The sequence below is a fragment of the Halichoerus grypus genome, chromosome 2 (genome assembly GCF_964656455.1).
Source record: "Halichoerus grypus chromosome 2, mHalGry1.hap1.1, whole genome shotgun sequence".
Taxonomy (NCBI): domain Eukaryota; kingdom Metazoa; phylum Chordata; class Mammalia; order Carnivora; family Phocidae; genus Halichoerus; species Halichoerus grypus.
The window spans coordinates 129,842,957-129,855,528 of record NC_135713.1 but is presented as its reverse complement, the minus strand read 5'-3'; the positions used below and the strand labels follow the sequence as shown (position 1 = coordinate 129,855,528).

General features: G+C 36.0%; 1 protein-coding gene across 3 annotated transcripts in view; it reads left to right on the top strand.

The window, feature by feature from the left end:
* Positions 1–12,572, top strand: part of SLC12A2 (solute carrier family 12 member 2) — a 104,627-nt gene that overhangs the window by 20,914 nt on the left and 71,141 nt on the right. For all 3 annotated transcript variants that reach the window (XM_036072325.2, XM_036072324.2, XM_078067555.1), the window contains exons 2-4: positions 6,916–7,035; positions 8,527–8,602; positions 8,901–8,996. In XM_036072325.2, coding sequence (XP_035928218.1) covers positions 6,916–7,035; positions 8,527–8,602; positions 8,901–8,996 — 292 coding nt within the window. The remainder of the gene's footprint in view (positions 1–6,915; positions 7,036–8,526; positions 8,603–8,900; positions 8,997–12,572) is intronic.

The window sequence follows — 12,572 nt, the reverse complement described above, 5'->3', positions numbered from 1 at the left end:
GTCCCACATTTAAGGTGGAGGACCTGCCATTCATCTCTAGCCTCTACTATAAAAATAACAAGTCTAAGAGGGCTGGAAAGTACCTATTAGGGTGATTGATAAAATTGATAAATGAATATTTGTTAAATGAATTAGTAGAAGGATGTGATTGTGATTTATGCCCAGAAGCGGCTTTTTATAAATGTAGAATCTTCAAATAACAGAAGAATGTTCAGGGTTACTTTGGACTTTTTAATATATTAAATACAGTTAAGGGATTGGAACATTCCTCTTTTGTAGAGTGTCCATATTTGAGCATTCTTAAGTCTCCCTGGACACAGTACTGTGGCAGCCTTAGGCCTAAAGAGACACCTAGGTACAGCTTTGCTCAGTTCTTTAAAATACGAATGAATAAAACAAAATAAAACCTCAAACATTATCTTTTGCCTATTGTGACTTGAAATTGCTGAGCAAAGACACTTTTACCAGGTTTTTACCAGTTTAACTATAAAAATTGAATTTGTATTAAAATGAATAGATTGGTAATAAACATTGCTAGAAATGTGTTTTATTAGTATTTTAACTGTATTCAGAGGTTGCACTATTTAAACAGTCTCGATGTTTCTCTGCCCAACGATAGACACCTTTATCAACTTACCGTGCAAAAAACGTGATCAGAACTCAACTCGTATCACTGCACAGTCCTCTTCTGTATTAACATCCTTGTCTGTATAGTTGTGAAGACCACCTATGCTACATTTTGTTCGGGAAATGAAAATTCTGTGGATTTAGTGACTGGGATGTCCAAAGAAAATCACTGACATTTAATGTAATGTGAACTAAAGCATTTAACAATGAGAAGCACATTGATGTGCATATTTGGGAGCTGAGAAGGATGTACGCAGATGACAACCTTGTGCTCCAGGTGACAGAGCTAGTTTAAAGCAGTATTAAAGTTTTTAATGGCAGTTTTTAAAAAACCTGGTCAAGTATTTTTTTTCCAAAGCTTGATTTTTGTCCAATGTTATGAAAACAAATCTGGTTTCATCATACGTTGTCTCTAAAAATCTGAAGAAAATTTTTCTGTTGGGGAAGAAACAGCTTGATTTCATGAGATTTTTTTTTTTTTTTTAACTGAAAAATGATGAAACTCAGTATATTACAGGTAGTGTTTTCTCTTTGGTCAGAATTGAAATATGACATTTGATATTTAAATGGGTGAATTAAAAGACAAGTTTTAATTGTTGGATATGGAAGCTGAACAAACTTCACAGCAATTTTTAAGATGTCCATTGAGGAATCTAACATACATTTACATTATAAAGGATTTTAATTATTAAGACCTTACTGTTTTTCTTGTCAAATTCTTTTTTTGATAGTTAAGTGTTCACCAAAACTGATCCAAAAAAGAGAAATCATTTCCTTCTTTTCATTTAGAGGAAAGTTGCTGTTTATAGCACATTGACAATTTCTTATTTGGTAAGAATTAGAATAGAAAAAAAAAATATCCAAGTGGCAACATCAGTATTCACACTCAGGACTCACACTCGCAGGGTAGATCTAATCTGCGAATGAACAGGAGCCATTGCTTATTACTTAACATTTAGATAGTATTTAAAGCAATGGGTTACTTGAGATGGTGAGATGACTGGAGAAAGAAAATACAGAATGAGAAAAGGAGATGGCTCTAGGACCAAGGGTTCCTGTTTAATTGCTGGGTAGAAGAGGCTCAGAGAAAGTGGCATTTGAAGAAATGTTTCAAGAAAGACGGAGTAGTCAACAGTGTCATATGCCATTTCCTAAGTCCAGTGGGACAGAGACTGAAAGATATACATTAGATTTGGCAGCAGAGAAGTCTTGGGATGTCTTAAAACTATTTTGGTGTTGTGGGGTGAAGCCAGGTTGGTAGTCATTGAGGAATGTGCTATAGTTCAGCAAATTTGGCTGGGCATTTTTTGATGGTAGTGGTGGTTGTGTGTGGGGGAGTCATTGTGCAGTAAAAAGCTAACCTTGGTTAGAAGAGCAAGATGGCAGAGGAGTAGGAGACCTAAGTTTCGTCTGGTTCCAGAAATTCAGCTAGATCGTTATCAAACCATTCTGAACACCTACAATCTCAACAGGAGATCGAAGAAGAGAATAGCAGCAATTCTATGAACAGAAAAGCGATCACTTTCTGGAAGATAATACATTATATGTTGCAGTAAAAAGTTAACCGTGGTTAAAGGAGAAAGAATGATGGAGTTGAGGTGGAAATTTGAATACACAGGGGAGAGAAGAGATTACCCATACTTCAAAAACTCTTTTTTTCTCTACTCTCTGCAAAGAAATAATGGCTGTGGAGACCAGAGTTCCTTTTCATTCTTGTATTTTCTTTCTTTCTTTCTTTTTTTTTTTAGTTTTTTTTTCTTTTTATCAAGACACACGGAGAGAGAGAGTGAGCGCGGGAGAGAGCATGGGGGGGCGGGGAGGGGCAGATTCAGGGCTCCCCACTGAGCAGGGAGCCAGATGCAGGGCTCCATCCCAGGACCCTGGAATCATGACCTGAGCCGAAGGCAGACCGACTGAGCCACCCAGGTGCCTCCTCATTCTTGTATTTTGTATATCCTCAGAAAAATGTTCAACTCCTCACGCTTTCTCTCTGTAAGTTTCTCTTTTCATTCTGTTTCCATAGCTTCACCCACTTGCTCTTTATCCCTGGCCCCTCTCCTAAGTTCCAGTCATGAATTTTTTAACAGCCTGATAGAACTCTTTAATTGTCTCATGACTCCTCAAATTCAGCATGTCTGACTGAATTAATCCTTTCCTTTTCAGGCTGCCATAATTTACTAGTATCTCCCTTTCTTTCACTTAGAAATGCCCCCAGTTACTGAGGGCCTAACTCTGGATCTCCCATTGTTTCCTCCGTCTCTTCCTCACTTCCCCATTCTGATCCTACCCCCATCCTCAGTACCTGCTTGGTAGACTCAGATCACTGTGCTGCTTTTGGAACGATTTTCCCCCCAAATAAGTCCGAATTAATTTGGCTCATTTGGTCTACCTCATTTAATATGGTATTGTCCATAAAATTCGTTCATGTTGTCATTTTTCACCTTTTATCCATTATGTGAAAAACAGGAGAAAACACAAACCGATCATTTCTTTGAAACTGTTAGGTAGGTTGAAGATATTATTTATGCAGCTTTGTATCAGCATAATTTTAGTTCATAATTGTAAATGTGCAATTTTCTGATTATAGGGTTTTTAAACAGTTTTTTGTATGTAAACAGAATACCACAGTTTCCTTATTTATCCTGAATTAATATATTTAAAGGAACACAGTATATGTATTCTACTTTGTTTTCCTGTTCCTGCAGGAAATTAATACAATTTAACCCAATTTTGTTATATTTAAATCTATTGGTTGAACTGTAAGTTAGAAATACTTGATTATAATTTTTGAATTGTACTTTAGAGGTTAATAACATAGTTTTTTAAATAGAGCTGTTGAAACATGGAGAGGAAGATAAACTTTCATTTTATGTGGACTCATGTCTGTTTTGAAATACTGCTTTCATACATGCTGGAAAATCTTCATCTGCATTTTTTGAATACAGTTGTTTGTAGTATAGTGGAAACTTACATAATTATCTCTAGATCTTCAGCTTTGTGGTGGAATTCTGATAAGCACCCACAGTAAAAATTTTAAGATGCCTGCATGCTTTTGCAGTGTTAAAAAAGGCACCCACATTGATACTTAACCTTAGAAAAGATAGCCTATGACGTATACGCATCTTTAATAGAAATGGGAAGGAAGAGGTCTTTTTGTGCATATTATAGACATTATGTTTTCTTATAATATTTAGAAGATTATATTTTAAGCTTTTTTTTTTTTAAGATTTATTTGAGAAGAGAGCAAGCATGAGCAGGAGAGGGGCAGAAGGAGAGAGAGAAGCAAACTCCCCACTGAGCAGGGAGCCCAATGCAGGGCTCCATCCCAGTACCCTGGAATCATGACCTGAGCCCAAGGCAGACACTTAATCGACTGAGCCACCCAGGCACCCCAAGATTATATAATATTTTAAAGTCTCCACTTAAAAATTAAATGCAGAACACTACATATCCTAGAGTGAAAATCAAGGAACTTCTCTCTACCTTAAAGTTAATTGAATTAACAGACAAAAATTTTTATTCTGGCTTTATTTTAATAATTGAACTAGAGTCATCATGCCTATAAAGAGTCTTTTTTTTCCACTTGGGATCATCATTGATGTTCTACCATTTAGAGCACCTCCAACAGTGGAAGGAAAGCCAAAGTGGGATGCTCTGTGCTTGAACCACACAGGCCCTTGGTCACATTATTTTCCCCTACATATACATATTTCTAGCAATACGGTTACTGATTTCCGTGTTTATACCAGGTGCTAAGTGAGGAAGAGGGATAACAATAGGCAGATAAATTGACTGAAATGAGGAGTCACACTCAGCAGTCTTATACAAAAGAAGAAGAAAAAAATCACCAGAAGTAGTCATTTCAAAAATGAGACCCAGCAGTTCCACTCCTAGGGCTATTTCTATGATAAATGAAAACTTAGGTCCACACAAAAACTTGTGCACCAATGTTCATAGGAGCATATTTCATTGTAGCCAGAATGTGGAATAGGTTCACATGTTTATCAGTTGATGCATAAACAAATGTGGTGTATCCATACAATGTGTTGTTATTTGGCAATAAAAAGGAGTGAAGTACTGAAACACATTGTAACATGGATGAATCTTGAAAATGTTAGGCTAGGTGAAAGAGGCCACGTACAAAGTCCACATATTATATGAGTCCATTCCATGTATATGACATGTCAGAATAGCAAATCCATGGAGACAGAAAGTTGATAAGTGATTGCCAGGAGCTGGGGAAATGGGAGTGACTCCTGATGGACTTGGAGTTTCTTTGTGAGATGATGAAAATGTTCTAAAATTGGTTGTGGTGATAATTGTACAGCTTGATGAATATACTAAAAATCATTGACTTGTGTACCTTAATTGGGTGAGTTGTGTGATTATATGAATTATATCTCAATAAATCTGTTAAAGTATAGCAGGTTGGGATCATTGGGATAAAGTATAGCAGATAATTTTTGTGAATGGGAGTGGTTAGTTCTCTATACTATAAGCTTGGGTATTCCTCTTATAGTACAGAAATCATTGATAGAGTAGAAAGTAATTGGGACACTTTTTTTTTTTTTAAAGATTTTATTTATTTATTTATTTAATTGACGGAGAGAGAGAGAGACAGAGAGAGAACACAAGCAGGGGGAGTGGGAGAGGGAGAAGCAGGCTTCCCACCAAGCAGGGAGCCTGATGCGGGGCTCGATGCCAGGACCCTGGGATCATGACCTGAGCCGAAGGCAGTCACTTAACAAACTGGGCCACCCAGGTGCCCCAGTAATTGGGAAATATGTGTTATAAAGGAAATTATAATAATTTGTGTCCCTTACGATCTGTTTTTAAAAATCCAACTATCAGGAGTGGTTAGCATTAACATTCATCTTTAAGCTCTTGGTGATTTTAGAATGACTTGTTTTCCAAGTGTTTCATATAGTTGAAGTTGTTGCCATGTCTTTCGATGCAAACATGAGGATTAGTTGAAAATTTGATTGTTGTTTTCTTGCCATTAAAAAGCCTAGGTAAAATAATTTTCAAAAGATATGCTAAAAGAAATTATTGCATCTAACTTACAGCGTTTCTTCTATGGCTTAAAAATCTAAGATTTAGCAGTCGTTTAGTATATTTAGTATAAATGTGAAATCTAAGAGCTGATAACAGGTTGATACATATAGCATTAATACATAAATAGAATTAAATACATTTACTTGGCTAACAGATACTGGTCAAGGGAAAAAGGGAAGTTTGGATTATGATACAGATTTTTTTCTCCAGTAACAGAGAATTTGATATAGCTCATTTCTAATAAAAAAAAATTTACATTAGGAATTCACTGGAGGGTATGAACTACTGGAAATGGTCTTTAAAAAGTATGGTATGAAATCTTGATGGTAGTTTTCAGGATTAAAAAATAACTGATTTAGTTGGCTTTTCTCCATTTAAAGAATGATTTTGGAAACACAGCTGTATTTTGTTCCCTGCTCTTGACATATGGATAAGGAAGAACTATGGGGATAGTGTCAGGGACATGATTCTAGATCTAAAACATTTTCTCTGCCCCAGCACCTCCCTTCACCCCTCATGACCTGTTTAACACACTGTTACTGGTTTGGAAATTTGTCATATATCTTGAGTGTATTGGGACTGAACAAGAGAACCAGGGGGACAGAGAGAAAGGGAGAATGTAGAGAACAAAAAACTAAAAATACAGTGAGACATGGAGCGTTAAAACCAGTTCATGTCTGAATCTAAGAAAAATTATGAAGAGAAAAATGAAGAGCACATGCAGATATAAAGTGAGTAAAGGCAAGAGTTAGGAATGAATCTTGGGATCCATGGGAATCCTGCTGTAGTGGACTACAGAGGGAAAGCTGTGTTAATTGGTGATGGAGTTTTAAATTGTTAATGTTGAAATTTCATTTGTGGGAAGGATGCCAACCAGATATTATAAAGTTGTGGCTGAAGAGACAGGTCTGAACTGACTTTTAGCTAAGCCTATATGTATTTATTTGTTCTCCATATGCCACCAAAGTGTAGTTAAAATTTGAAATTATTAAAATGGGTTTGCTGTCCTGATAAGATTTAAATTTTTTCAACACCTCATAATTAAGGTTTTCTTCCACTTTATTACTTCACTTTTTTTTTTTTTTTTTTAAGGTAAAGTATACAGACATCCTTGGTTCTTGGAAATCTGTATCCTCCTAAACATGATTAAATGTATTTAGAGATATTTGTCTTTATCAGGTGATTTTAAACTTTAAATAATTAAGCATAATTCACATTTCCTTTTCTAACCAGGAACCTTTTGAGGATGGATTTGCCAACGGGGAAGAAAGTACTCCAACCAGAGATGCTGTGGTCACATACGCTGCGGAAAGTAAAGGAGTTGTGAAGTTTGGCTGGATCAAGGGTGTATTAGTATGTACCTATAGATTGAATTTTAGACTTACAGCATTTATGTTTATTATAAAATCTTCCTAATGTTCTCATCATTTCTTAAGAGAGCTCTTCTTTCTCTTTTTATGTGAGTGTTATGGAAGACCAAATTAATAACTTGTACCTCCTTTTCTTGTGGATATTAAATTTAGTAAAGGAAACAGGATATATGTATTAACAGAATCATATTATACTTGATTTCCTCTAAATTATATTTTATTACCTCTTGTAAATCTCACATATTGTCATTTTTCAGAAATTAAATATGAAACTATTAAATTGATGGGAGCATCAGAATCAAGAAAGCTGAGCAGGCAGTAAGGCTGATCTATTTCTGCCTCCTTTCCTGCTACCCCATTATTTTTTGAAGAGAAATGTATGAAAGTTAACATGGAACAGAATGAAGGAGAAATTATTTTCTTAAGTGTTGAGGTCACTTCACCAGATAGGTTCAGGTGATTAAGTTTCAGATGTACTTCTGTTTTTCTGTGTTGGAATAGGCACTAACTAACTGACTGGAGGAGACTGGGAGACTAAATGACTTCCATTGGGACTTTGGGAGCACTTAATTAGAGTCATGTTGACATTTAGGGGAGAAGTAGAGGGAAAATCGCAGTTCCAGTAGTAATTTCATTGCTTAATCAATAGGGTAAATGTGAAGCTCCAGATAGTATTGTTTGCCTATTCTTAGATTTTAGTATTTTAGACGACTGTGTTCTATGTATAAGCATAAAATGCAATAGAAGAAATCAATTGGGGAAACTCATAGTTCAGAGGTTTTTTGTTGTTTTTGTTTTATTTTGTTTTTTTTTATGTTATGTTAGCCACCATACAGTGTATCATTTGTTCACAGTTTTAAAGGATGTGTGAAAGGCACCTGGGTGGCTCAGTAGGTTGGGCGTCTGCCTTCGGCTCGGGTTGTAATCCTAGAGTGCCTGGCTGGCTCAGTCAAAGGAATATGCAACTCTTGATCTCGGGGTTGTGAGTCTGAGCCTCACATTGGGTATAGGGATTACTTAAATAAATAAATGAACTTTTAAAAAAAAAAAAAGATGTGTGAACGATTAGCATTTTGTTTTGACATACTTTGTAATACTTAAATCTTCTGAAGAAATCATGAAATAAGGATGTTATTAAAGAATAAGCAAAAATTAAACTTAGTTGCATTGATAAATAGGAATAGGAACTATTTTTTAGGGTTGAAGTGGTAAAAGATTTCTTTTACCTTGTTTAGTACCTTTTGCTGTTTTGTTTTAGATCATTGTGGTGTTATATTACACTTAAATTAGCTCACATTTTAGCTCTCATTAAGTTCTTTTAAAAAAGTACTACAAAGAGAAGGATAAGAGATTTTAAATGTCTTTCTTTAGTTTTAAATGGATATTGTCCTCCTTTTGGCTAGTTTTGTGTTTACTAATGTATTAAGTTTGATCACTTGCCTTCATCTGGAACTTGTCCTCTTTTCTTTCCTAGGTACGTTGTATGTTAAACATCTGGGGTGTTATGCTCTTCATTAGATTGTCATGGATTGTGGGTCAAGCTGGAATAGGTAAGCAAAGTTATATACTGCTTGATTCATTTGAGAATGAAAAAGTGAAGTAGCCTTGTGCTTGTCTAGGCTGTGAACCTCATAGCATTCAAACAATTGGAATTATTCTAAGCTATTTTCTCGTTTGTATCAGATTATTGTCTTAATGTCTTAAAAATTTTTTTCAAAATTTTGGTTAGATTTTTCTAAAATGGGATAAAAATAAGGTAATTGTTAAATATAATGTATATTTTGTAGACTAACCAGTTCTAGATAAGGCAGATTGAAATAAATATGTCTCTTTTCTTTTTCCCTAAAGGTCTGTCGGTTGTTGTAATTATGATGGCCACTGTTGTGACAACTATCACAGGATTGTCTACTTCAGCAATAGCTACTAATGGATTTGTACGTGGAGGTAAATTCAGTCTTTTCACATCATTGTCACCAGATTACTGTTACTAAGTAAACTGAGGTCTAAATTTTTAAATTATTTTTATGTTAAAAACAACATAGGTCTGTATAGGTGAGAAACTTGCTACTAAGTACTTTCAAACTAGCATATTCGAATATAAAATTTAATTTTGGCCCATACATAAATATGTATGCTTGAAATTACTTAGGACGTTCATTGTATTTGGCAGCAAGAATGGAGCTTCTGACCTGGTTTCTTCTCCATTGGGTTGTCCCTTACTTACTTCCTGGTTTTAGCCCTTGGATCAATAGCATGCATCCTGTATTTGGTCAGTATTATATAGGTGTAACCTCATTCCTCCCCCTTTAGGGAAACTTAGGGAGAGTTCTTTTCCCATGATCTGACAGCTTGTGTGAGTTACACCTGGGACTCTGAATCCATACTGTCAACTCTAGCTCTCTTCTTTGGGTGCCCTGAGGCCTCTTTCATTGGAATGCACAAGATCTGCCTTGTGAGATTTTACCTTCCCAGGGAGAGCACCCAGGAGACCAGGAGAATCGCCTGGGGACCCCTGTGAACAAGAAGAAAAGAATTGCATTTTCCAAATCAAAACTCATCATTTAGCTGAAGTGAGGACATCCCTAGAGAAAGGAAAGAAAATGGACTTTACCAGCTTCTATACAGTGGTCATAGCAATCAACTGAGAAGAGAATCTACTTGTAACATCTGCCTCACCTGTTCTACAGACCCGTATTTGACATTATACATAGACAATTTCTGCCTTGTCTGCACCAGGTATTTAGAGAGAGAACTAGATTGAGCCTTTCATTTTTCTTCATTGTCTTCATATTACATACCAGAAGATCAAGATCACTATGGCCTGCGGGAAGCTGGTAGCCATATGTCCATGCTGAGCATGCGTGACTGTTGGCTGAAGTTGTACGTTTACATGAGTCTAGATTGAGCTATATTGGGGTGTAATATGTGGATATGTCCAAAAGAGTTAATCAGGCAACACTGAGAGATTCTTTTTGACTTCTTATGTACTGTGCCCCATGCTTCATTTATTTCTGCTACTGTTGGGGAATGGTAGTGAAAGAAGAAGTGGATGTGGTGGACCAGCAAATTATCAGAGTATTTCTCCTTCTCTTCAGGCTTTCCAGTCAAGGTTGTAAGCCTCAGTGGGGCATGAAGGCACTGGCAGCATGAACCCCAGAGATTATTCTCCATGTGAACTCAAGCTTAGGGGAAGCATAGATTTTCCTGCATTGGGACTAAAAAGCCATTTCATCTTTCAATACTATCAGTAGTTTTCGTATGTATTCATAAATACATCTACCTCAGACTCTGACCACACACTTTGAAACTTTGCTAGAAGGCGTTCAGTTTTCACTTGTCAGTTGGTGACTTTGGAAACCTGGCTGATCCTTTACAGAATACAAGCAAGTTGTATCATCATCAGTGAAAGTTTTTTGGAGATTTTTTTCAATGACTGTAAGCCCCTTCTGTCACCGCTTTATCTGCTTCATGGACTTGGACAGCCCTAATGGGATTTATTTTGGTTTCATGAAAAAACAGGATTTTCCCCATATGAGAAAGTAGATACAGGTCTAAATCTGGCAAGAATATATCGCACCCTGTAGTCAGGATTCTAAAATGAAAGTATTAGTGTGACTTACACATTTTATCCCAAAAGTGCATGTTGCTTAGTACTGTATGCAAAAATTACGTATAACAAATGACCAACCCAGTAGCAGTGAACCACCTCTTAGTGCCCACGTGGTATATTTTCAGTCAGAGGAACCAGAGGACCTTGGAGAAATGATTGGTTCCAGATCTGGGCAGGAAACGTAGTATAAGAGCCTGGACATTTTTTCACATTGGAAAGTAAAGAAGGTGTAACAGAGGCTACTAGTTTCAGGTCAAAAGGACCCAGGAGCCAATTTGAAGAGGCTAATGCTGACTTGAGTTTGCTTAGTTTGAACAGCAGTACTACTACTAATAATAACTAATTTAAATGAAGACATAATGTATGATTAAATCCCTAAGTTCATAGACACCACAAAAAGATCTTATTTTTTACCTTTGAAGAATGCTAGGGAACTAACTTACTATGAAAATTGATAAATGTGAAGAATCTCATCAACATGAGATTGATCAAGTTTTCCTGAATGAAAGTTTCCTTACCTAAAGTCAGTGTAATCAAGAAATTGATGAGATTTGTTCTTTGATAATTGTTCTACGTAGCAAGAGAAGGAAAGAGAATTAAAATATTCCAACTTTGTAAGCTCTTTACTCAGTAAAAGTATCTGTGAAGTATTGTTTCCTGAGAAATTGAATCTGAATTATACCATGCCTGCAGATCCAGAAAGCATTTTATAGAATATACAGAGGAGAGAGGAACTTATTAAATGACACTATCGCATGATAGCAGATTCCAGAGTAGGAATCTCTCTGGAACAAGGAATCTTTAAGTTGTCTCTACACCCAACATGAGGCTTAAACCCACAACCGTGACATCCAGAGTTGCATGCTTCACTGACCAAGCTAGCCAGGCACCCCAGGAATCTTCCTTGTTTGACATAATTTTCCAAGGAGAAAGAAAGTGTGGGAGTTACGGTTTAAAGCAAACTGTAAGAGACTCACTTTATAGGTGTGAGTTTGTTTGCCATTTCTAACAGTAAACTGCTTTGTCTTTAAGTGGGGTGGGGCCAAGAGTGCCAGGTTTGGATCTCCTCTAGCCCAATCACTGAGGACTTGATTTTTACTTCTCTTAAAATGGCTACACAGGGAAGAGAGGAATAGAGCTATAAATATCCACAAGTCAGGGTGCCAAAGGCTTAGATTGGAGAAATAGAGGGATACCATGGAAATAGTGATGTCTGGGGATCCATCTCAATTTTCTGTGACTGGAGGTTGATTATTAACGGAATTAATAAGGAAATATTTTACCTAAAGGTGTGGTTGCTCTGTATAGTAATTTCAATTTGGAGAGCTCCTTTTGAACTTGCCTAGTTATCTTGTTAATATAAAGAATTATTTTGAGGTAGAGTCCAACAGTTTATGTTGATTCTTAACTCAATCATAACATTTATTTATATTTTATTAATATTGAATAATATTCTCAGTTTATAAGGTATGTTTCTATCTCTTTGGCAGTATGTGAGATACATACTTTTCCTAGCGCTATGTGCTTTTTGCCATTAGAGAAATTTAATTTTACCAAGTTACCTTAACATTGGCTTTAACAGTACATTTTAGAGATTAAACAGCAATCTAGAAAAGTGTAGTTGTTTTTTTTAATATTAAGTAACTGCCAATTTGTAAACAAATATAATAATGTTCAATTATGAAGTCCAGGATAAAAATAATATGACAACATTCAAGGTTTCTTAAAAAAAAAAAAAAAACTAGTCAAAACTTAGAAAATAAAAGCATAGTTTCAGGCTTCATTAGTTTTTAGTTAGGATTTTTGGGTACTGAAACTACTAGGAGGTTACAGAATCATGTCCTCAGTTCTCTGCCTGCACAGAATAAGATAGCAGTGCCAAGTAAGTTTGGCAGGTACTCCTCACCTTC